Genomic DNA, 26,591 nt, shown 5'->3' on the forward strand with positions numbered 1-26,591 from the left:
AGTGATAATGTGCAGTGTCCTCCCCGAGATGATCCTGAGATGATCGTAACTTTCATCATCTATATAAAATTCGGAAAGTAGTTGAACACTTCAGCAGAAAATTTGCTAAGACGTACAACCCCCAAAATACTGACAATACCTGCCCAGTAAGAGGGCAAGGTACGGAATTAAACTCTACAAGCTGTGCAAGAGTACCTCAAGAAACACCTATAGATTTAGAGTCTACCAAGGGAGAGACACCCAGATTGACCCACCAATGCTCCCTTGTCCTGAGAGTGAGTGGGAAAATTGTGTGGGAATTGCTGCAACCATGGCTGGATAACGCTGATCATCTCTATGTTGATAGCTTTTACACCAGCATTCCACTCTTCAAGATCCTCTCTGTCAGAGCTACTGTTGCTTGTGGCACCATGCGAAGAAATCATAAAGGCCTCTCAAAGTCGCAAATTGAGTAAAGGCCCTTTTACATTTAGCGATGCACCAGCGATCCGACCAGCGATCCGACCCGGTCAGGATCGCTGGTGCATCGCTAAATGATCGCTAGTGAGCTGTCACACAGAAAGATCTCACAGCGATGCAGCAGCGACGCAGCGCATGATACTCACCTTTCACACACAGCGATCCTGACGTCCTCCCGCCCGCGTCCAGCGTCGTTCGTCTCACACAGCAGGAAGCCCAGCAGGAAGCTGACGACGAGAAATGGAGCCGGACATTCTCGCGCGATCAGCGATGGACAGCGGGGGAGCCGGTCGTTGGTAAGTATCACACATAGCGATATCGCTAGCAATATCGTTATAATGTCACAAAACCAGTGACGTTTTAGCGATATTGCTAGCGATATCGCTTAGTGTAAAACCCCCTTTACTGCTGAGAAAGAGTGACAGCAGAGGCTAATGTAGCAACAACATGCTTGTGGTCAAGGACAAGAGGGATGTCCTTCTCTTGACCACTATACACCATGACGAAAGCTCCCCTGTCACTGTCCAAGGTACCAGAAGTCACAAAGCCAGATTGTATCCTGGATTATAGTAAGTTCGTATGGGAGGTGTAAGGCTCTGTGCACACGGTGCGGATACTGCTGCGTTTCCGCAGCGGTTTTGGCCCTGCAGAAACGCAGCAGTTCCGCAGACCAAGTACAGTACAATGAAACCCTATGGGTTTTCAAAAACGTTGTGCTAACGGTGCGTTTTTTTCCGCGCGGTTTTGCTGCGGTTTACAAACCGCAGCACGTCAATTGTTTGGGCGGTTTCCGCAGCGGTTTCACACCTTTACCATAGTAGAGGTGTGAAACCGCAGGGCAAAACCGCAGGCTAAACCGCAGGAAAACCGCAGGTCACTTTACCTGCGGTTCCGCGTGGAAAAAACCGCAGGTGAATCTGCAACGTGTGCACATAGCCTTAATCTCTCAGGACAGGTCCTCAAACCATACAGTGCCATGCGAAAAGCTAAAGTATGGCACAAGAAGATGTCCGTGCACATTGTACAGATGGCATTGTACAATGCTTCCGTGCTGTTTTGGTGTGCAGGCAATATGAATACCTTCCTTCAGTTTTAGGAGGTTGTCCTCAAGGCCCTAATGTTTGGAACTCAGGAAGGTGAGAGTCCCAGTACTTCAGAAACTGATGGTACCCTTATCGTACCAGGTCGACATTTTCCTGGTGAAGTTCCCCAAACAGCGAAGAAGGTGCTGAGTATGCTGGAAGTTAACAACAAAAATTGCCGTTCAAAAAAGTCAGCCTAGTGTTATACTAACATAATTAACAAATTGCCAAAGGCAAATAATCCCTAACTAAAGACTTCTAAAATATAACTTTTATTTATGCTGATAAAAAGAAGTACTATTAAAAAATGCACTTTCCAGTGTGTATTATTTTAAAACACAGACATATTAGTTTATAGACTCACATCTTTTAAAGTAACTCACAGTCCTATTGACTCACATTTTGTAATTCACAGTCCTAATCCTACTTCACAGAGGCGTAGCTAGGGGTTCAGCTTAGGGGGGCGAAAAATCTGAGTGGGCCCCTAACCGGTAACCCTGATTACAACTCAGGTTGGCACACTTTAGTCGTGAGTATAGGGGAGCCTCAGCAGATGACCGCGCTGTAACTGAAACAAATCTCTATACAAAAACAATACTGATATTACCGCCATATGGTGACCTCATAGTGGTAGATGCCAGTCCTGCAGAATATACAACAGTTTACTATACAGTTACAGACGATAACTTACAGGTGACGTTCTTTCTGATAATTGTTCACATTTGTATCTAAAGGCCCCGTCACACATAGCGATCTCGCTAGCGAGATCGATGCTGAGTCACAAGTTTTGTGACACAACAGCGAGATCGCTGTGTGTGACAGCGATCAGCGACCGGCACCCCTGCCGGTATCGCTGATCGCTGCAAGAAACCTCTGTACTTTTCTTTCGTCGCTGATCTCCCGCTGGCCAGTACGCATCGCTGCGTGTGACAGGCGGGAGACCAGCGATCAGCTGGTAACTAACGTACACATCGGGTATCCAAGGGACGCACGTCCCTTGGATACCCGATGTGTGCGTTAGTTACCAGCTCCCTGCATCAGCGCGCTGGTAACTAACGAACACAGCGACGCCGCGCTCGGCGTCGCTGTGCTGATTGCTGGTGAAGTTGTCTGTGTGACAGCTCACCAGCGATCACATAGCGACTTACCAGCAATCCTGACACGTTGATATCGTTTTCGGGATCGCTGGTAAGTCGCTATGTGTGACTCCAGCATTACTCAGACCAGCATGACTTCTCCAGCCAGGAGTCATCTGCAGATATTACAACAAAGACAGATCTGACTTCTCACATTTCCAGCCCAGTACCCTTCTATCTCCAACCTACACAAACTACTCACCCAATACGGAGCTGCTGCTGCCGTATGTGTCCCTATTACTGCACCTGATATCCCAATGCTGAGCCGCTGCTGCCGTATGTGTCCCTTTTACTGCACCTGATACCCCAATGCTGAGCCGCTGCTGTCGTATGTGTCCCTATTACTGCACCTGATATCCCAATGCTGAGCCGCTGCTGCCGTATATGTCCCTTTTACTGCACCTGATATCCCAATGCTGAGCCGCTGCTGCCGTATGTGTCCCTATTACTGCACCTGATATCCCAATGCTGAGCCGCTGCTAACGTATGTGTCCCTTTTACTGCACCTGATACCCCAATGCTGAGCCGCCGCTGTGATATGTGTCCCTATTACTGCACCTGATACCCCAATGCTGAGCCGCTGCTGCCATGTGTCCCTTTTACTGCACCTGATACCCCAATGCTGAGCCGCTGCTGCCATATGTGTCCCTACTATTGTACCTGATACCGCAATACTGAGCCCCTGCTGCCATATGTGTCCCTATTACTGCACCTGATACCCCAATGCTGAGCCGCTGCTGCCATATGTGCCCCTATTACTACACCTGATACCCCAATGCTGAGCCGCTGCTGCCATATGTGTCCCTACTATTGTACCTGATACCCCAATACTGAGCCCCTGCTGCCGTGTGTCCCTATTACTGCACCTGATACCCCAATACTGAGCTGCTGCTGCCATATGTGTCCCTATTACTGCACCTGATACCCCAATGCTGAGCCCCTGCTGCCATATGTGTCCCTACTATTGTACCTGCTGTGTGGTACTAAAGCAGAGCTCCTCTAACTGCCTCACATAATAATGCCACCATTGTGCCCTATACATAGCAGAATGTCTGTTTTGTGCCCTCACAATAGCTCCCATACTGTATATAACTCCCAGTTTATGACAGACCCCACAGTAGCTCCCACACTGTATATAGGCCCCCATACTGTATGATGGCAGTAGCCTTTAAACTGTACTGTATAATGACCCCTACATTTGCTCCCATGCTGTACAATGACCCCTGCATTAGCTCATCGGCTGTGTAATGGCCCCCAAATTAGCTCTAACACTGTATATTGGCCCCTGCATTAGCTCCCATACTGTATAATGACCCCTGCATACACTGGCCCCACATTAGCTCCCATACTGTGTAATGACTCCTGCATATGTGGCGCCCCTGAGGCTCAGTCACAGAGGTACTGCACCTTCTCCTAAGGTGCGGTGCCCCACCATCCAGGTAAGTTGGAGGCTCCAGACCACGCTCCAACACTCGCACCCCACAAAACAGAGTAGTTCAGCAAAACCACATTGCGGCTCCTTGCTTAGAGAGAGGCAGAGCACCTTTGGTGGTTCCCTGCTTGGAACACTAGACATGCTGGGAGGTGGGTGGAGTTTAGAATACATATAAAAGAGCGGGACGGTTCCAGGATTGAGGTTTAGTTGAATTCAGAGGTTGAGTAGGAGAGGGGAAGCCACTCGAGAGGAGTGGGGATCCCTGGAAGAGGGATGGAAGAAGGAGTGCTGCAGCTGCCTCAGTGATCTGAGCCAGCTGGCACGGGAAAGGAAAGAAGGAGAAGGACATTGAACCGAAGCCTGAGCTTCCATAGAAGGGAAAAGACAAGTACGGAACGTAGGAGTAAAAGGGAACACAGAGGACGTGGGTTAGAGGAAGAACCCTGCCTAGAAGTTCTAAGCGCAAGGCCGGGGCCCGGTCCCCGAGGTTGTATGGACACTATTGGTTCTGCAGCAGACACCGGTGGAGTAGTGGGCTGTAAATGCACTACTCCCATCTAAGACTTGAGGACACAACAGCAACACGGATAGAGAGCCAGGACTCAGGAGTAGAGAGTCCCCGAAGCAGGCTACAGCTGTCTGCCGTGCAAGTAGAGTTCTTGGGAACATCTGTCAGGAGGAACTCCAGTGTAACACAGTACTTAAAGTACACTTAAAGGCGCTATAGAGGAGACGTTCAGAAAAGGCACATAAGTTGGCGAAGTGTTGGAAGGGAGCATTCTATCTTGCCTGGAGGTTGACTGAGTCCCTGACCCGGAGAACACGGCACAGAAGCGGGCACTACAGACTGTGAGTAAAGCTTTGGAACTACATGCCCTGGTGTTCTCCATTCCTTCCTGCGTCCGTCCGCCTGGCACTGCTACATCCCCTGTGCCAAACACTACACCATCTAAGTGTCTCCACATCTACACTGCCCTGGGACAACAGCCCTGCCTGTGGAGGGCTATAACATCATTGCTGCACCACACCATCTGTCTCGGAGTATCTGTCTGCAGCGTCGGCTTAACACCTCCCTTGCCGAACTATTCATTTAACTACATTCCACCATTCAACATCTTCTTATTACTTGGGTGCCCAGGGCCACGGTCCGGGTCACCACCGCTGTGACACGTCCCACTGATACCGGCCCGGTGCCGAGTACCCCACGGCCCTGGGAGGGCGACCCAACTTGGCGTCACGAACAGGATGACGAGACCTGATGCCATCGGGTTCTGTGCGCCTGAGATATGTTGGACTTAAAACTTTTGAGAATGTGCAGAAGACCCAATTTAATAGACTGTAAAATGAACATTAAAAATGGCCGTTGGCGTGGAGAAGAAGGGCGTGACGAGATGGGTGGTCCTAGGAAAAGACCGCGAACAGTCTTGGGCCTCCCCTGCCTGAATGACTATGTGACAGCGACATGGCCCACCCCCCGTGGGGTTCGTATACTGGCTTGGTATGGAGGCACTGGAAGAAGACGCCGCTCCAAGGAGGAGGGGCAGAAGTCAGTGGCGGGAAAGGGGCCGAGAGAGGAAGGAGAAGAACGCCATCTTAGAAGAAGAGGGAAGGAGGCCTGTGGAGTGCGGGGAAGCGGATCTCCCCAGCGCCATGGCTGAAGGCTCCAACCCCGTAGCGGAGATGAACCGTCAGCAGCTGGAGGACGAAATCGCCCCGCTGACCCAATGTTTGCAGCTCTTTATCAGATATATTCATCCTCAACTTTGTGGGGATTATTTTTTTAATAAAAAGTTATATACCGTAATTGGGTTTTGATGCTTGCCACCCTGGATTTACAATATGAGATGATAGGACCCTCACCCCAGCTACAGGGCCAAGTCACAGGGTGTGTGTGTGTATATACAGTATATGTGTGTATATATATGTGTTTATATATACAGTATACACTCACTGGCCACTTTATTAGGTACACCTGTCCAACTGTGTGTTAAGACTTAATTTCTAATCAGCCAATCACATGGCGGCAACTCAGTGCATTTAGGCATGTAGACATGGTCAAGACAATCTCCTGCAGTTCAAACCGAGCATCAGTATGGGGAAGAAAGGTGATTTGAGTGCCTTTGAACGTGGCATGATTGTTGGTGCCAGAAGGGCTGGTCTGAGTATTTCAGAAACTGCTGATCTACTGGGATTTTCACGCACAACCATCTCTAGGGTTTACAGAGAATGGTCCGAAAAAGAAAAAAAATCCAGTGAGCGGCAGTTCTGTGGCCGGAAATGCCTTGTTGATGCCAGAGGTCAGAGGAGAATGGGCATACTGGTTCGAGCTGATAGAAAGGCAACAGTGACTTAAATTGCCACCCGTTACAACCAAGGTAGGCAGAAGAGCATCTCTGAACGCACAGTGCGTCGAACTTTGAGGCAGATGGGCTACAGCAGCAGAAGACCACACTGGGTACCACTCCTCTCAGCTAAGAACAGGCATCTGATGGCTACTTTCAGCAGGATAATGCGCCATGTCATAAAGCTCGATTCATCTCAGATTGGTTTCTTGAACATGACAATGAGTTCACTGTACTCAAATGGCCTCCTCAGTCACCAGATCTCAATCCAATAGAGCATCTTTGGGATGTGGTGGAACGGGAGATTCGCATCAGGGATGTGCAGCCGACAAATCTGCGCCAACTGTGTGATGCCATCATGTCAATATGGTCCAAAATCTCTGAGGAATGCTTCCAGCACCTTGTTGAATCTCTGCCACGAAGAATTGAGGCAGTTCTGAAGGCAAAAGGGGGTCCAACCCGTTACTAGCATGGTGTACCTAATAAAGTGGCCAGTGAGTGTATGTAGAGAGAGATTTGAAATATACGGCTGAGAAACATTCCAGGCATTTACCGATCTTCACTATAGCAGCAAAAAAATAAAGGCGGCACATCATTTATACAAAATGAAAAAAAATGAGTTTTGGTTCTCCTGGAAAAAGGTTCTCAGTAGAACCGAAACATTGCTGAGCCCCAATGGGTTATTAAAACAAATTTTTTCAATTTTGTTAATGGTGCTCTGCCTTCATTTTTTTGCTACTATAGATTTTTACATTTACCTGTGTATAAATTATATATATATATATATATATGTATATGAAGAGGGAAAAACACATTCTTATCTGTGCTGTCCTGCAGCCGAGGTGACGTCTATTAGGGCAGTGCATGATACTGACCACTCCTGTCAGTGGCTCTGAGGTACAAGAAGATTTATGGCAGCTGATTTGCATTGACAGAGACGCCTTCTGAGCTGTTTAAAAATTCAAGTAGCCGCCACAATTCTACTGTGCCTCAGATACAAGACCACAAACAATAAACCATCCAGGACTTGTAAGGAGGAGAGCAGCATCCTGCCCCTCATCACTGCACAGACACCTCAGGGCCCCTGATCCACGCAGCAGCCCGAGTTCTTACTCACAGCATGGTGTCTTGCTCTGAAGGCTGCGTGGTGATGTCTCTCCTGCAGACACACAGGGAGCAGTGTGGGTGTGTCTGCAGTTTGCTGGAGGAAGCTTAAAGGTATAGTGTCCCTGCACTATACAGAGAAGCTTAACTACATTGGTGAGCTGCACACGCTGACAGGGTTAACAATGGCAGAAGCTCTGGGTGTGGGTGGGCCCCCTGAGAGCAAGGGGCCTGGGGCAACCGCCCCCTCTGCCCCCCTGCTAGCTACGCTACTGCTATTTCATAACAGTATTCATGGGTGTGGAGCACGGTGCGGCCGCTACCTATAACCCTATAAGAACCCACTATACAATCACTGGCTGGTGCTTATTAAAATTTGCTCCTAAAACCTCCCTGACATGTTTCGCCAGCGAACTGGCATCATCAGGGGGTTGAGGCTGTAATGAGCATGCTCCATTAATTTATGGATATAAGCAATCCTTAATACAAAGGTCAGGTGTCTCAGGGCAGGTTTCACAATGGTAAATTGTGTCCTTTTGTATTCCCCTCTTGGAGCATACTCTCAAATGGTGCTCCTTCCCTTCTGAGCCCTGCCGTGTGCCCAAACAGTAGTTTTACCGAATAAATGGAGTATCTGAATATTCAGGAGAAATTTCTCAACAAATTGTATGGTCTATTTTCTCCTGTTACCTTTCTAAAAATAAAAAAAAATGGGGCTGAAACATTTTTTGTGGGAAAATTAGATTTTTTATTTTCATGGCTCAATATTATAAAATTCTGTGAAGTACCTAGGGGTTCAAAGTGCTCACCACACATCTAGAAAAATTCCTTGAGGGGTCTAGTTTCCAAAATGAGGTTACTTGGGGGGAGTTGCCACTGTTTAGGCACATCGGGGGTTCTCCAAACGTGATATGGCGTCCGCTCTTGATTCCAGACAATTTTGCGTTCAAAAAGTCAAATGGTGCTCTTTCCCTTCCAAGCCATGTGGTGTGCCCAAACAATAGTATTCCACCACATATGGGGTATTGAAGTACTCAGGAGAAATTGCACAAGTTGTATTGTCCATTTTCTCTTGTTAAAAAATTGGGCAAAAACAACATTTTTTGGGGAAAATGTGATTTTTTTATTTTCATGGCTCAATGTTATAAAATTCTGATAAGCACCTGGAGGCTTAAGGTGCTCACCACACATCTAAGTAAATTTCTTGAGGGGTCCAGTTTCCAAAATGAGGTTACTTGTGGTCGGTTTCTACTGTTTAAGCACATTAGCGGCTCTCTAAATGCGACATAGCATCCACTCTCCCATAAAATTTTGCGTTCAAAAAGTCAAACGGTGCTCCTTCCCTTTCAAGCCCTGCCAAACAGTAGTTTTCCAGCACATATTGGGTATAAGGATAAACACAACAAATTTTGAGGTCCATTTTGTCCTGTTACTCTTGGGAAAATAAAAAATTGGAGGGTAAAGTAACATAATTGTTAAAAAAAAGTAAAATGTTAATTTTTTACTTCCACATTGCTTTAATTCCTGTAAAGCACCTAAAGGGTTAAAAACTTTTTGAATGTGGTTTTGAGCACTTTGTTGGGTGCAGTTTTTAGAATGGTGTCATTTTTGGGTATTTTCATTCAGATAAGCCACTCAAAGTCGCTTTAAATGTGTTGTGGTCCCTTAAAAAAATAGGTTTTGGAAATTTTGTTTGAAAAATTAGAAATTGCTGATCAGATTTTTAGCCTAAGTAAAACAAAAAAATCCAAAATGATGCTCATGTAAAGTAGACGTGGTAAATGATATTTATTAACTATTTTGTGTGACATAACGATCTGGTGTAAGGGGAAAAAAAATTAAAAGCTTGAAAATTGTCAAAAATTCCAATTTTTTGCCAAATTTTTCAATATTTCGATAATTTTCGTTATTTTCATAAACAAACACAAGACATGTTGAACAAATTTTACCACCATGATGAAGTAAAATATGGCATGAAAAAACACTCTCAGAATTATTGGTATCTGTTGCAGCTTTTGAGATTTGCTACCTCATAAAATATAGATGCTTATCAAAATAGTAATTCCACTGCTGCTTTTCTGGAATATATAATATCGGGTCACCATGGCAGTTGGTTCTGACAGCTGACACCTGGCACACAATGCCAGGAGCGGTCCCGCACTGCTCCCAGCACTTTAACCTCTCTGCCCTTGGATCAGAGACCCCGCAACGTCATCGCGGGGTCCCGACCGTTGCCATGATGACTCGATGTCACTGGGTCACCAGAGCTAGCAAAGTTGTTAGATCATACTTAGAGGATGATCAGCAACTTTATCTGTCAGTGCAGCATTGACAGTTTGCATAGCATAGGGATGCTCCTGCATCCCCATGCTATACAAGTGATCAGCCTGCAAAAAATGATAGTCCTATAGTGGGACAAAGTAAAAAAGTTAAAAAATAGTTTTTAAATAATTGTCAAAATATAAAAAAAATAAAAAAAGGAATACAAAATATACAGTAAATATATTGTACCCATAAATAATTGCATGAAAAAAAAATAACCATAAAAGTACACATATTTGGTAACACCATGTCTGGAACAACCCGACCTATGACACTGTCCCACTAGTTAACCCCTTTAATGAACACCATAAAAAACAAGGCATAAAACAATGTTTTATCATCATACCACCGAACAAAAAGTGGAATATAACGCAATCAAAAAGACAAATATAAATATACATGGCACCGCTGAAAACGTCATCTTGTCGTGCACAAAACAAGCCCCGTACAGCTCCATCAGCAGAAAAATAAAAAAGTTGTTGCTCTCAGCATAAAGCAATGCAATAATAATTATTTTTTCTATAAAATAGTTTTTATTGGGTAAAAGCGCCAAAACATAAAAAAGATATAACTGTGGTATCGCTGTAATCGTACTGACCCAAAGAATGAAACTGCCTTATCAATTTTACCACACGCGGTACAACAAAAAAAAAATCCTAACTTGCCGGCTTTTGTTCATTCTGCCTCCTAAAAATCAGAATTAAAAGCAAACAAAACATGTCATGTATCTGAAAATGGTACCAATAATACATCAACTCATCAGGCAAAAAAACAAGCCATCACATGACTAGTCGGCCACAATATGGAAAAATTATAACTCTCAAAATATGGTGATGTAGTTTTTGCAATAAAAAGTGTTTTTTAGTGTTTGAAAGCAGCCAAACGTAACAGACCGATATAAATCTGGTATCGCTGTAATCGCACCGACCCGAAGAATAAAGTAGCCGGATCACTTCTTCCGCAAAAGGAACGGCGTAAAAATAAATAAAACCAATTCTTAACCTGCTGTTGATTTTTTCATTTTGCCTCCCAAAGATCACAGTAAGGCTCAGCTCATATTTATCCTGCGCTCTGCGCTGAGCACTTACACCGGGGTTTCTGTGTAAATCTCTGAAATACATGATTCAATCTTAAGCCCCGGTGGAAGATTCCCTAAAACAAGGAAGATGGAGCCACTGTGGATGCCACTGGACCAATAATTCAGCAGTGCCGTCTTTTTGGTATTGCATAAAAGTTCCGTCGACCACAGTCTTGTGCACTTCTGAAAAGAAGGACAACACGGAAGAGATGCCAGACGGAGTCCAGAGTAACACTGCTGCCTCATTATAGTGAATGGATCCCTTGGGGGGTTTAATCTGAATCATGTCACACAGGGATTTAGATGGAATTCCCAAGGTATGTGCTCAGCGTAGAGCGCCAGATAAATATTATTATTATTATTAATTTATATAGCGCCATTAATTCCAGTACATGAGAAGGGGGGTTACATACAAAGTTATAGATATCGTTAACAGTAAACAAATTTACGATGACAGACTGGTACAGAGGGGACAGGACCCTGTCCTTGTGGACTTACATTCTACGGGATAGTGGGGAAGAGACAGAAGGTCGGGGGTGCAGCAGCTCTGGTGGTGATGAGGCATCAGAATGATCATTGCAGGCTGTAAGCTTTCCTGAAAAGATGGTTTTTCAGGTTCCAGTTGAAGGATCCGAGGGTGGTGGATAATCGGACGTGTTGAGGCATGGCATTCCAGAGGATAGGGGATATTGGGGAGAAATCTTGGAGGCGGTTGTGTGAGGAACAAATAAGTGTGGAGGAGAGTAGGATGTCTTGGGAGGATCGAAGATTACATGAGGGAAGATATTTGGAGATTAGTTCAGAGATATAGGGAGGGGAAAGGTTGTGGATGGCTTTGTAGGTCAGTGTTAGTAGTTTGAACTGGATTCATTGGGTAATTGGGAGCCAATGGAGGGATTTGCAGAGGGGGGAGACCGGGTAGGAGAGAGGTGGATTAGTCGAGCAGCAGAATTGAGGACAGACTGGAGTGGTGCAAGAGAGTTAGCAGGGAGGCCACAGAGGAGAGTGTTGCAGTAGTCAAGACGGAAGATGATGAGGGCATGTACAAGAGTTTTAGTAGATTGAGGACTGAGGAAGGGACGGATTCTGGAAATATTTTTGAGTTGGAGGCGACAGGAGGTGGCAAGAGTCTGGACGTGTGGTTTGAAGGACAGGGCAGAGTCGAGAGTTACTCCGAGGCAGCGGATTTCAGGTGCGGGAGAGAGCATGATGCCGTTTACCATAATAGATAGATCGAGTAAGGAAGATACGCGAAATGGAGGAAAGATAATGAGTTCAATTTTGTCTACGTTGAGTTTTAGGAAGCGAGAGGTGAAAAAGGAGGATATGGCTGATAGACACTCCGGGATTCTGGACAGCAGAGAGGTGACATCTGGGTCAGAGAGGTAGATCTGAGTGTCATTTGCATACAGGTGGTACTGGAAGCCATGGGACTTTATGCGTTGTCCTAGGCCAAGAGTATAGATGGAAAAAAGTAGGGGCCCCAGGACAGAGCCTTGGGGGACTCCAACAGAGAGGGGGCGGGATGAGGAGGTAGTGTGGGAGTGGGAAACGCTGAATGTGCGGTCAGAAAGGTATGAGGAAATCCAGGACAGGGCAAGGTCTTTGATGCCAAGGGAAGAAAAAATCTGTAGCAGTAGGCAGTGGTCAACTGTGTCAAAGGCAGAGGACAGGTCAAGAAGGAGGAGGATGGAGAACTGTCTGTTAGCTTTGGCTGTAAGTCATTAGTAATTTTGGTCAGGGCAGTTTCAGTGGAGTGGTGGGGGTGGAAGCCAGATTGCAGGATGTCAAGGAGGGAGTTAGATGAGAGGTGGGAGGAAAGTTGAGCATGGACATGCTGTTCAAGGAGTTTGAAAGCAAACCGGAGCAGTGATATGGGGCGATAGCTGGGCATAGCAGTTGGGCCAAGGTTTGATTTTTTGAGGATGGGTGTTATGGTGGCATGTTTGAAGCCAGAGGGGAAGGTACCAGAAGTTAGGGATAGGGTGAAAAGATGGGTTAGGGCTGGGATGATCATGTTAGTGAGGTTGGGGAGCAGGTGGGAAGGGATGGGGTCAAGTGCACTGGTGGTGAGGCATGATTTGGAAAGGAGATGAGTAAGCTCTCCTTCAGTGATGTTGGAGAGGGAGATTATTAGGGAAGGGCAGAGGTCTGGTATGTGGAGTGGTTGGGGTGGTGGAACTGTAAAGGTTTGCCTTGTTTGGTCAATCTTGTTTTTTGAAGTAGGTGGCAAAGTCCTCAGCAGAGATGAGGGGAGTTGGAGGTGGCAGTGGTGGGTGGAGGAGAGAGTTGAATGTGCTGAACAGTTGTTTTGGGTTGTGGGATAATGAAGATACAGGGTTTGTGAAATAGGTCTGTTTAGCAGAGGTGAGGGCTGATTTAAAGGCAAGTGTAGCTTGTTTGAAAGCAGAGAAGTCATCTGGCAGGCGTGTTTTCTTCTAACGCCGCTCCGCGACCCTGGATGCTTGTCGAAGTTTTTTGGTGAGTTTGTTGTGCCACGGTTGGCTATTGGTTTGTCGCTCTTTGCCATGCATGAGAGGAGCGACTGAGTCTATGGCTGATGTGAGGGTGGCGTTGTAGAAAGCAGTGCCACTGTCCGTGTTATGGAGTAAAGATATGGAGGACAGAGGTAGAAGAGAGTCTGAGAGTTTGTGGATGTCTAGGTTTCTGCGAGGATGTGCTACTAGCGGGACATGGGGGGGCAGGTGAGAAGGACAAGGATGAGAAGGTGAGTAGATGGTGGTCAGATAGGGGGAAGGGAGAGGTTGTGAGATTAGATAGGGAACAGACGTGCGTGTATTATTATTAAATATGATCCCAAACGTTTTGTAAAATATTCCCAATAGAAGCTTCTACTCAATCCACAAAAAAGCAAGCACCCACTCAGGTCTGTCATCTGTTAATGGAAATATAGGGGGCTTCCACATTACTGGTAGTACAAAGGCTCTGGAAAAGCCAAATGGCTCCTTACACTCCAAAAGAAATTCAGCAAATTCTGAGCTCTCAAATCTAAATGCTCACCTCCCTTCAGAGCCCCACAGTGTACCTAAACCACATATATCGTCCACATGTTTGGCATTTCTGAAGCGATGAGAGCTCGCCTATCTTATAGGTGCATGTCTCCAGAAGCACGAGCTGGGCATAATGTACTGGTCTCTACATCATACTGGTAACTACAACCTGTAGATAAATTCCCAAAGGAGTATAATTTCCAAAATGGGGTCACTTGAGGGGGGATTCTGCTCTTCTAGCAATTAGGGGCTCTGTATATGGAGTCTGCAAACTGTTCTAGGAAAATCTGCTCTCAAGGAGGCAAATAGCGCTCCGTTCCTCTCGAGTCTCTCCGTATTGTGCTGGACTCTCCATGCATGTGTTGTGACTGTGACACAGCGACGACACATGCAGCTGCAGAGCTGAACAGCTGATCAGCCGGCGTGCTCCATATATCCAGGTTCTCGCTGTAGCTTATTCAGTAAGCGTTATAGCTTGCCGAATAAGCAGGGACTCGATCAAATTCACTCATCTCTGTTGGCAAGTTGTTCTTTTCCTGAAATTCTGTGCCCATTTTTCTCCACACATACTGTACCTTTGATCATTGTGGCCAAAGAGTTCTATTTTAACCTCATCGGTCCACAGCCCTTGTTTCTAAAATGTATCAGGCTTACTTAGATGTTCTTTTGCATACTTCTATCACTGTATTTTATGATGAGGATGCAGGAGAGGTTTTTTCCTGATGGCTCTTCCACGAAGGCCATATTTATGAAGGTAATTCTAAACAGTAGAACTGAACAATGTACTGTAAAAAGAAGAGATTCGTTGGATGCAGTGAAGAGCCTGAGGCAGAGAAGGGGTTAACAGAATTTACTGAACAGATTATTATACAAGAAATATTCCACGCAGGGAGGCAAGATCAGTAACGGCAACAACGGGAATTGCACACAAACACAATGCTTTAGAAAAAGGTATACAAAAAAAGGTAACTTATCGCTTGCAGTTCCTGTTGGGGAAAGGCTGGAATATCTCCTGACAGTGTCGCAGATCGTGGACAATGTCTCTGGCTCTGTTACGGAGGAAAGAAAAGCACCGTCAGGAGCCGATGTATCCAGTCCTGTTTGGCTTGGGTGCGCTGGAACATAGAAACAGTCCTTTATGTAGATTCCTCGGGAATGGCGCCAAACACGAACCATGGGCACGCTTGCAGACCGCAGCAGTGTGCGATCCTCTAGAGCAGTCTCTAAGAACGGAGTAAGTCAGCTTATCTGTAACTGCGGGTGGGAAGGAACTGTCCAGCAAAGAAGGGTCTGAAGAAAGCTCGTTAGTGAAACAGTCCAGTTTAAAGTTAGAACGCTGGGGGAGAGATAGCATGGAGTCAGTAGTCGGAGCAATGGGGAGGGAGTCATCCTTCTACTTGTTCTCCTGTCGCTTTCCCGCCCAGTCTCCTCCGCTCCCGCGCTTAGTACCTTTTATCTCCCCCACGCCCCCTGTTGTCCAGTGCAAAGTTCCTCCCCTCGGCAACAGTGGTGACAGTCCCAATAGTTTCGGCCTCAAAGTGCACCGGAAACCGTTGACTCTGCCTTGGCTCATCTTCTTACAGTACCACAACTTCAGAGTCTACTAAATCTTTGTGAAGGTCTTTTGCAGTCAAGCAGGGGTCCTGATTTGCCTCTCTAGCATTCCTAGGAGCATCCCTCACTGAAATTTTGCTTGGTCTTCCAGCCTTATCTTGACCTCCACTGTTAATGTTAACTGCCATTTCTTAATTACATTTTGGACTGAAGAAAGGGCAACTTGAAAACCCTTTGCTATCTTCTTATAGCATTCTCCTGCTTTGTGGGCTTCCACCATTTTCATATTTGGAGTGCTAGGTAGCTGCTGTTTTTGGCACAAGGCTAGAGGAGGCTGTGTTTTTATAAAGCTGGGAAACTTGCATCACCTGTCCTTTCCTAATAATAATAGGGAACAAGCCATAACCATAACAGGCTAATTAAGGTTTAAAACCTTGGTCAAAGTTATCTGAGCACACAAATCTCCAAGGGTGCTGAAACTTTTGCATCAGCCCATTTTCCTTTTTGTAATTTTTAAAATGTAAGATATGACATTTTTTTTTTTGGGGGGGGAGCAAAAATACAAAGGAAATGTATCATCTTTAACGTTATCCCTTTTAGAGATCATTTCATATTTAACTTGCTTAACTATTTACAATAGTAGTGATTTTGACCAGGGGTGCCCAAACTTTTACATGCCACTGTATTTGAGGATTTATTTTTTTGTTAGATTTGCTGTAGTTTCCATTGGTTCCATTTTGCTTTTTGCAGTTTTGTTGGAGCCCTGCTGTATATTACTTCCTCCTCTTGCTGCAGTTGATGCTGGCACAGCTCCTGAACCTGCAACATCCCATAATGTTTTTGTACAGGAAGGTGCTGGAAAAAAAAAATTCACCCTCTTCAAAAGATGCACTGCCTCTCCACCGCTGTGTCGGTCTTTGAGCACATGACTGTTGCAGCCAATCACTGAGCTCTGTGGCCATTCCGAGATAGATGGCACAAACTGCTGAGCCAGGTGATTGGCTGCAGAGGCAGCGCAGCACCCAGGGAGGGTGAGTATTTCTGTGATTACTCTTTAAGGCTATGTGCCCACGTATGCAGAAAATTTCTGCATGAAAACCGGACTCCTTTCCAGAAAACGCACGTTTTCTTCTGCGGAAAAAAACGCATAAATATGCACAAAAAGTGCAGAATGCATTAAAATGAATGGGATGCTTCTTTTAAGCGATTTTTAAGCGTTTTTGCCGGTAAAAACGCTTAAAAAACGCTGAAAAACCGCTTACGTGGGCACACAGCCTTAACGGTATGCATTAACCCCTTAACGACCAGAGGTATTTTTGTTTTCATTTTCCTTTTTTGCTCCCCTTCTTCTCAGAGCCATAACTTTTTTTTTTTTTTTTTTTTGGTCAAAATGGCCGTGTGAGGGCTTGTTTTTCTGTGGGACGAGTTGTACTTTTGAACGACACCATTGGTTTTACCACGTTGTGTACTCGAAAACGGGGAAAAAAATTCAAGTGCTGTGAAATAGCAAAAAAAAAAGTGCAATCCCACACTTGTTTTTTTTTTCACCATGTTCACTAAATACTAAATCTGACCTGCCATTATGATTCTCCAGGTCATTAGGAGTTCATAGACACCAAACATGTCTAGGTTCTTTTTTATTTAAGTGGTGAAAAAAAAAAATCCAAACGTTCTTAAAAAAAAGACGCCATTTTCCGAGACCCCTAGCGTCTCCACTTTTCGTGATATGGGGTTAGGTGAGGGCTTATTTTTTGCATGTCGAGCTGACGTTTTTAATGATACCATTTTGATCTTTTGATCGCCCGTTATTGCATTTTAAGTGACCAAAAAAAGTAATTCTGGAGGTTTGACTTTCTTTCTCGGTGCGCCATTAGGTAAGGATCAGGTTAATCCTTTTTTTTTTATTGATAGATTGGGCAATTCTGAACTCGGCGATACCAAATATATGTAGGTTGGATTTTTTTATTGTTTTATTTTGAATGGGGCGAAAGAGGGGTGATTTGAACTTTTATATATTTTTTATTTCTTATATATTTTTAAAAACATTTTTTTTTTTTTTTTTTTACTTTTGCCATGCTTCAATAGCTTTCATGGGAGACTAGAAGCTGCCATAACCCGATCGGGTCTGCTGCATACAGACGATGATCAGATCACCTGTATGTAGCAGAATTGCTGACTTGCTATGAGTGCCAATCACTGGCAGTGACAACCATAGGGGTCTTCAGGAGACCTCTGGTTGTCATGCCAACTTATTGGAGACCCACGATCACGTGACGGGGGGCACCGATGGGATTTCCAGCCCGATAGCTGGAAGTGCATGTTAAATGCCACTGTCAGAGTTTGACAGCGGCATTAACAGGTTAATAGCTGCGTATGTATCGCGATTCCACCCGAGTCTGTTCTGGGCACATGTCAGCTGTTCAAAACAGCTGACTTGTGCCAAGAAAGATGTGGGCTCACTGCAAAAGGGAGGGAGTCCGACGTTGGCGTAAATTTATGCCCATTGTCAGAAAGGAGTTAAAGGGGATCTGTCACCAGGTTTTTGCTACCTCAACTGAGCACAACATAATGTACAGACAGAGACCCTGATTCTAGCGATGTGTCACTTAGTTTACTGGTTGGAGCAGTTGTGATACAATAGACGTAGCAGAGCTTAGAGGAAGGGGCATGGTCGGACCAGGTCTCACATTAGCTGTAGTCCAAGGGATGATAATCTCCTGGTAATAAAATATTCATTGTATGGAAACAACAGCATACAGCCTAATACGTGACACACCTCTGAAATCACTCAAGGCGGATTTCTAAGAAAAGATGTTAAAATATTATTATTTCATGTGGAATTAAATAATTTATTAAAAGAGATGTCAGAAGCTGACAACTAATAATACCTATCAGTAGAGTCAGCTGTCCTGTATAATCTAGTAATATTTTGGAGAGATGCCCCCCCCCCAGGCTATAGGACATTTTACATTATTATAAATCTCCTTCTAGTAACTCAGATCACCAAGTAATGCATTGTGATCCTTTCACAGAGTCAAGTCTTTGCGGCATCAAAAGAAGACGACGTGCGCAACATGGAGAAGAAATGCTGAGAATTAATGGATTCTTCATGTTCCCTTCCCTATACCAAAATGTATTATACCATCAAGTGCACAGAGTCCATATAAACAATATGGAGACTTCAGGGCACCTCCTCCCTGCTGGCAATATGATGATGAGGGTAGCCAAGCAGTAATGGATTTGGGAACCAGAGGACATGATTTTGAGTGCCCACTTACCATCATTACCAGCTTAAGCTTGTACTGTAATCTTCATTAGTACCACTGTACATAAAGGACCTATCATAAGGTATGATAAGTTATTTGTGACTCACCCCATGAAATATAGAACCTAATGACAAGTGATTGGCTTCAAAGTCACCCTCAAATGGAGTCATCTTCTGCTACGTTTGGTACACTTTATGGTGGCACAGCCTGGGTCACCGGAGGATCCACTGGTACTCTGCATCTGAATGGAGAATGAGAATTGATTTACTTTAAGAACTGAAATAAGGTCTGGAGGCAAGATTGGGAAGAGGATGTGTAGTGACCCAGTCCAGGGTGTGTGTCTGTAATACTGAATTGTGAGTAGGTGCTGTACACTACTGCTCACTCTCTAACTGGCTCTCTACATTATTTGTGAGCTGTAATTCTCCATTTCTAGTCACCTTCATATTAGATGCAATGCATTTCTCGTTTGCTGTGTTCTGTCGCCATCTAATGGTGAAAGTGTACAATGACTGAATTTTTGATTTGTAAGGATGTGAGATGTGATTTCGGTCTCCTATTGGCCAGCTCCTAGTCACATGGTCAATAGGAGGAGCTGTTTTCCAGGCAAGTCTAGAATATTCTTTAGTCTGAGGGATTCCTTCAGGGAGAGCAGAGCATACGTGGAGGAGGTTTTTACCTCAAGATCTCCTGCAGGCGTAAAAGCCTGATTTCCCTCTAACCTGTACAGACATCATTCTATTGCTGACAGGATTCACCACATTTAAAGTATTGCTGACAGGATTCACCACATCTAAAGAATTGCTGACAGGATTCACCACAGTTTCTACATTCACCTATAAGTACTTGTGCACGTGCCGTGACACTCTGTGGAGATAACCCCGACTACAGGTCTGTAACCTCTAATTGCTGCGTCTACCTCCCTCTGTAAAATACTAAAAGACATTGTCCAGTGCTCTTAAAGCTCCAGACCCCAATCACATCTCAGCATCTAAGTGTGAACTGTAATTGCTGTGGACGACCCATGAGAGACTGTTCCTTATTTGTTCCAAGTTATAATTCCCGTTCCTGCTGAAGTAAAAGCAACTGTTATCCCTGAGACCAGTGTGTGTCATAATTCCTTTGGCTGCAGACACCGTGTGGGCGTGGATAGCAGGGAACGTTCAGCCTGGTCATTACAGATGGTGGGCTTCCACTCCATCTAGACTATCTGTGTCCTGAACTGTATAATTAGGTTCATCAGGAGCAAGCTGAGATGTCTACTTAAAGGGGACCTGATACCACATCAAAAGTGGTCAGTTTTTGCTCTCATTTTGTTCCCCTGAGTATTCCATTTTTGAGATATTTTTAAATCCTCCATACGGTTCCACAGATATGGAAATTTTTATTTAGTGCTAAAATTTATGGTCTTTACTAAGGGGGTGTGGCTCCCAGGGAAATAATGCACAGAAGTCTAAAGACACCCCCCCCAAAGAATGTAGTCAGCCACGCCCCGTAATAAAGACCATAAGAATTAGCACCAAATAAAAAGGCCTCATATCTCTAGAACTGTATTGTCATTGTGGCCAAAGAGTTCTATTTTAACATCATCGGTCCACAGGATTTGTTTCCAAAATGCATCAGGCTTGGTTAGATGTTCTTTTGCACACTTCTGACACTAAATTTTATGGTGAGGACGCAGGAGAAGTTTTATTCTAATGACTCTTACATGGAGGACATATTTGTGCAGGTGTCTCTGAACAGTAGAACAATGTACCACAATTCCAGAGTATGCTAGATCTTTCACACTCAAGCAGGGATTCTGATTTCTCTACCAATCCTAGGAGTAAGGCCGGTTTCACATTAGCGCTTTTTAAGCGCACGCACGGCCGGGGGTAGCTCCGCCCCCGAGCCGGCTCTCTGCCCGGCGTGCCCGCCCCTTGCTTGTATCGCCGCCTACTAGCGGACAGCTAGTTCGATTTTGGCGCGCACGGCGCACCGTCAAAAGTGCGCAGCGCAGGTCAAAGCGCAACTAGCGCACGGCCTGCGCACGATCTGCGCACCCTATGCTAAAGATAGGGTGCGCCGATCGCAGGCGCCGCTGTCCGCTAGTAGGCGGCGATACAAGCAAGGGGCGGGCACGCCGGGCAGAGAGCCGGCTCGGGGGCGGAGCTACCCCCGGCCGTGCGTGCGCTTAAAAAGCGCTAATGTGAAACCGGCCTAACTCTCACTTCCAGACCTTATCTTGACCTCCACTGTTCCTGTTTTCTGCCATTTCCTAATTACATTTTGAACTGAGGAAAGGGCGGCGTGTAAACACTTTGCTTTCTTCTTATAGCCTTATATTGTGGTCCTCAATTCACAATAACAGTAATTTTGACCAGGGGTGCCACAATATTATAAATGGCCGGGGGGGGGGGGGGAAACTATACAGGCACCAAAACCTTTACATGCCAGTCCTTGATGGCGTCCTCTCCTACCTCCTAATTTATTTCCATGTATCTAGTTCATAGCTATTTATTTTACTCATTTATATAGCGCCATTAATTCCAAGGCGCTTTACAGACATCATCGCTGTCCCCGATGGGGCTCACAATCTACATTCCCTATCAGTATGTCTTTGGAATGTGGGAGGAAACCCACGCAAACACGGGGAGAACATACAAACTCCTTGCAGATGTTGTCCTTGGTGGGATTTGAACCCAGGACCCCAGCGCTGCACTGCTAACCACTGAGCCACCGTAGTGTATATTTTGCATCTCTATCCATTACGCAAAAGGACGAGTAGGTGCGTCAGCGTATGGGGCTTCATAACACTGACACACAGTGGTAACACTGGGGCATTTATTGAATTGCATAATGCAACACAATCCATGGGAGAGCAAGTGCCGACACCTTGAAATGGCGCCAGCACCAGAAAAGAGTGTTATTATTTTACTGGGGGGTAGGAATTAAGGAGTTGTCCGAGTAGTGGACAGCCCCTCTAACTTTAGATACTGAAATACCAGCAAGCAGTGTTAAATACAGACAACTAAGGCCAAATTCAGATGGCCGTATGTCACGGAGTATGGAGCGGGATGCACATATATGAGGCTGTCCAGTTCCGATCAATCTGTAGTCTGTAGTCGGACCGCGATATTTGGAATTAGTTTTAGATTTCTATTTGGTTATTTGAATATATAGGACATTTTTATCACCCTTTTAATGATAAATGTATCCTTGCTTTTCTGTATGCAGAACCCTAAAATGGCCACTATAGGGCGCTATATAACATAGAATACGTTATCCGTACTCGACCTCTTCATTTATACTTCCCAACTAGAAAACCATTGCTAACATTGTACAGAGGAATAAACAAATCTGGAAAGACAGAATCTGTAATAAATCATCTCTGTTTTGTCTACTGAGAGTCCGGTTGTCACTTTTCCCCTCCCGCAGCACTGAGTGCAGAGCAGCCGACACTTACAGAAGGTCAGCGAATGGTTAAATTGCCCAACATACAATATTCTCACATGTACTCAAAATTCTGCTCCTAAGCCGTCTTATACCTTTAGGGTATTCCAGTGGTCCCTGACCTGTGGCTCTCTAGTTTTGTAAAACTACAAGTCCCAGCATGCCCTGATGTGCTGCAGCCATGACCTAAATGAATAGGGTAAATCCCACATTATTTGAAAGGCAATCTGTCAGCTCATTCTAATCGCCATCAAACCGACTACACAGGTGTGTAAGGTATATAGGTGAATTCATACCTTTATTATGGGTTAGACCCTCCCTAAAAACAAGATAACCCGTGTCCATAGCAGTTGGATCCCAGGGCTGCAGCCTCACTCTAAAAGGAGCAGAGGTGCGAATGTGCGGCTGGCGCTCCATTCATTGTCTATGGGACTGATGGAAATAGCAGAGTGCTGTACTCGGGAGTCCCGTAGGCAATGAGTAGGCATATGGACCTGCACTCTATTAATGACGCTGCTGAAGAGCCCTTTTCTCGGTATCTATTCGGACCCCCAGCGATCAGAAAGTTATCCACTATCGTATAGATGGGGATATGTTGTGAACTCATTTTCTGGTCTACCAGTTGTGAGTTCTCCTTCCAGGCTCTCTCTGGTGGTAACAGGAGGTAGTGAGGTTGATTTAATTAGTAGAGATCTGCCACCTGATGATGAGGATAACGATTGGATCTCTGGAATCTCAGACTGGATTTAAGACAGCCGACGCCCTATTCTGGTGCTGGTGATTCCTTCTGGCTTTTCAAGTCTTGGTTATCAGCTCTGTTCCAGTCATCTCAAGCTAAGTGTTTCTGCTAATGTTCACACTTGATTTTGTTGGTCTATTCAGTTTTTTGTGTGGTCAGCCAGCCCCGACTGGGGCTGTGCTGAATTTCCACTCTTATTGATCTGTATTTGCCAATTTGCTTTTTGTCCCTTATTAGATTGGCCTCTTTTTTGCTCTGCCTCAGAATATTTCAGACTGCTGATATAGTGGGAGAAGTCTAGTGACTTCAGGGTTAATTTTGTTATCAGAAGTGTTGGACATTATTTTTGTAGGGTTTTTTGGGCAGATTGCAGACAGTGTCTTTCCTTTCCTGTCCTTGCGTTAGTTTGGGCCCCATCGTTTGCTCAGCCTATTTTCCTGCCTGTGTTTGTGTTTTCATCTTGTTTCACCGTCAATACGTGTGGGGGCTGTCTATTCCTTTGGGGTCTGCTCTGGGGCAGTTTAGATTTCCCCTTTCTTGCTTTAGGCTTATTTAGTCCTCCGGCTGTGACGAGGAGTCTAGATTCATCGTAGGAACGCTCCACGGCTGCTGCTAGTTGTGTGGTTGGGATCAGGGGTCTGCAATCTGCATAGTTACCAACCTCTCTGGTTTTCTGTGACTTAGCTTGTTTAGTTTTCCTCCTCGGTGACCCATTCATAGCAGGGATAACTACTTTTGGGGAATGACCCTTTAAACGAAAACCCTGCTCTGACGCAGAGAAATCAGAAAAATGTTCTAGAAATGGCTTGTATGGAAACCTCACCATTGGGGATGGGGTGTGCTGGGTTTTAGGGCTCGAAAGTATTGCACAGAGGTGACTCACGCCCACGAAGAACCACTGGACTATGTACATGACCCCCTGGCAGCTCCAGTGGCGAAAAGCACGTCAAGATGCTAAAGAACCTCACACATCAGATACGGACTGTCAATATATTTGCTACAAGGGTTTGAATCTTTTATGTTTTGGATTATACGGTGTGTGAGGCTTTGTTTTTGCGGAATAAGTTGACGTTTTTAATTATAATATTTTAGTGAGATTATCAGTTTTTACGCCATTTTTAGTGCTGCTGTATGATGAAAACGCAGCTTTTTAGTGTGATTATTTTGTGCAGTGTTCCCTGTACTTGTTAAACATGGCCATTTTATTGCTCAGCTTGTTATGAATGCACAGATAAACTACACAATTGTTTTTTTTTTTGCATTTTTACTCACTTTACTGAGTTGTTTTTTTTACCTAGTCCCACAATAGGACTTTAAAATATTACTTTTTGATCACTGGTTTAATACACTGCAATATTCATGTACTGCAGTGCATTAAAACTGTCAGTTTTACCTTGCCATAGAGCCTGTAAACACCGCTTATGGCAGGGCCTAGATTCATAGCTGCCAGACTGAGGTCATTATTTGGCCTCAGGTTGCCAAGGAAACACTCTGCATCCTGTGACCACATCAAATGACTGTTAATCGGACAGAAGCCATTGAGCATGTGTAGAAGCACTGCCCCTTCCTTCATGTGTAGGAATATGTGCTCCCAGTAAATATTCTGATATAATGAGGCAGCTCACACTGCTATCCACTGTGATTATCTGATCTAATACTGGAGATAGCAAATGTGCTGACATAAGAGGCTGCTCACACTGCTGTCTATCTGATCTAACACTGGAGATAGCAGAGGTGCTGAGGTGAGAAGAGGCTGCTCACACTGCTGTCCACCCTATCTCATCTAATACTGGTGATTCAAGGGGCGCTGAGGTGAGAAGAGGCTGCTGACACTGCTGTCCACCCTGTCTGATCTAATACTGGTCATACCAGGGGTGCTGAGGTGAGAAGCGGATGCTCTCACTGCTGTCCACCCTATCTGATCTAATACTGGAGATACCATGGGTGCTGAGGTGAGAAGAGACTGCTCACACTGATGTCTGCCCTGTCTGATCTAATACTGGAGATACAAGGGGCGATGAGGTGAGAAGAGGCTGCTGACAATGCTGTCCACCCTGTCTGATCTAATACTGGTGATACCAGGGGTGCTGAGGTGAGAAGCGGCTGCTCTCACTGCTGTCTACCCTGTATATCTGATCTAATACTGGAGATATCATGAGTGCTGAGGTGAGAAGAGGCTGCTCACACTGATGTATGCCCTGTCTGATCTAATACTGGAGATACCAGGAGTGCTGAGGTAAGAGGCTGCTCATACTGATGTACACCAAGTCTATCTGGAGATAGCAGAGGTTCTGAGGTCAGCAAAGGCTGCTCACACTGCTTTTCACCCATCTGATCTAATACTGGAGAAACCAGGGAAGCTAAGGTAAGAAAAGGCTGATGACACTGCTATCCACCCTGTCATCTATTACTGGAGATACCAGGGGTGCTGAGGCAAGAAGCGGATGCGCACACTGCTGTCCACCATGTCTATCTTATCTAATACTGGAGATAGCAGAGGTTCTGATTGAAGAGGAGGCTGCTCACACTGCTTTCCACCCTATCTGATCTAATACTGGAGATACCAGGAGTGCTGAGGCAAGAAGAGGCTGCTCACACTGCTGTCCATCATGTCCTTTTAAATGTTGACTGATTGCTATGGCGTAGAAATAGCTGGACAGTACATGGTATATATTATCTCCAGGTCACAGCAGCAGAGTTTCCTACTGCACATGCTCCTGTCCTATTAAGCCTCTAGGACAAGTTTATGTCAGAGTAAAAGGATGGCAATCATTTTTACTTCTAAAGCAATTATTACCTCCCTAGACAAAAAGGTATAATGATAGTTCCTTTAATTTTTTCTACTCATGGAGAAATCTTTAAAATGTCACAGTCGTGCTGGAGCAGAAAGCTGCCTTCCTCACAACAGTAGGCCTTCAATTGGCTATTATGTCTTTCCTTAGTGCTGCAGCCGATAGGCATCAGTAGAGATAAATAATTTTTAAAGTTGTCTAATTTTTAACTTTGTAATATTTCTTATCAGAGAAATCGGCTTCTTTCTCCTCCTTGTAAAACTGATTTTCAGTGAAGACAGAATTTCCCAATACTGAGATAGGAGATGGCAGTTGGTGCTTTTAAAATTCTATGCAGAGGGGAGGAGCTAGCAGAATACACAGACATTCTGCTGCAAGTTCTCCTGGACCAACAGTAAGGTAAAGTGTACACATTCTGGCTTTAGTGTTTTTCCTGCCAACACATCAAGATTTGAAGTAGAATTTTTTGCTGTAAATCTTGCTGTGCTGGCAAAAAAAAAAAACCCCACTGAATAAAATATGAAAGTTTTGACGCAGACTTTTCCCAACTCATTAGCATGGATGAAATACGTTGCAAAAATGATGCAAGAACTGACATTATGCTGCAAATCTTCAAGGAAAAAAAAAAAGCAACGTGGGCATGAGACTTCAGGGATCTCATTCACTTTGCCGCTATTGTAAAATGCGCATTTCTCCCATCAAATCTGTGCAGCAGAAATAAAAAAAAAAAAATATTAAAAAAAATGCAACTTGTGTACATAGCCTTACAATTCTCCATAGAACTTTATTGTACCAATTGTCTTTTTTTTTTTATCTCCGCAATGGGAAAATCTGTATTC

The 26,591-nt window shown here is 44.9% G+C and overlaps 1 protein-coding gene and 1 long non-coding RNA gene across 3 annotated transcripts in view; one reads left to right on the forward strand and one right to left on the reverse strand.

Moving 5' to 3' along the window:
- LOC141100321 (adhesion G protein-coupled receptor E3-like) overlaps positions 1 to 19,888 on the forward strand; it is a 119,201-nt gene extending 99,313 nt beyond the window's left edge. For both annotated transcript variants that reach the window (XM_073588712.1, XM_073588713.1), the window contains one exon: positions 18,556 to 19,888. In XM_073588712.1, the coding sequence (XP_073444813.1) occupies positions 18,556 to 18,615 (60 nt within the window). In that variant the 3' untranslated portion in view covers positions 18,616 to 19,888. The remainder of the gene's footprint in view (positions 1 to 18,555) is intronic.
- Positions 14,805 to 18,999, reverse strand: LOC141100323 (uncharacterized). The gene is made up of 2 exons (XR_012234674.1): positions 18,897 to 18,999; positions 14,805 to 15,901 (listed from the first exon to the last, which is right to left on the reverse strand). It is a non-coding gene; the product is annotated as an uncharacterized lncRNA (long non-coding RNA).
- Positions 19,889 to 26,591: the final 6,703 nt, after the last annotated feature.

Source organism: Dendrobates tinctorius, unplaced genomic scaffold (assembly GCF_039654945.1).
Source record: "Dendrobates tinctorius isolate UK_male_01 unplaced genomic scaffold, ASM3965494v1 ptg000104l, whole genome shotgun sequence".
In the NCBI taxonomy this organism is placed as follows: domain Eukaryota; kingdom Metazoa; phylum Chordata; class Amphibia; order Anura; family Dendrobatidae; genus Dendrobates; species Dendrobates tinctorius.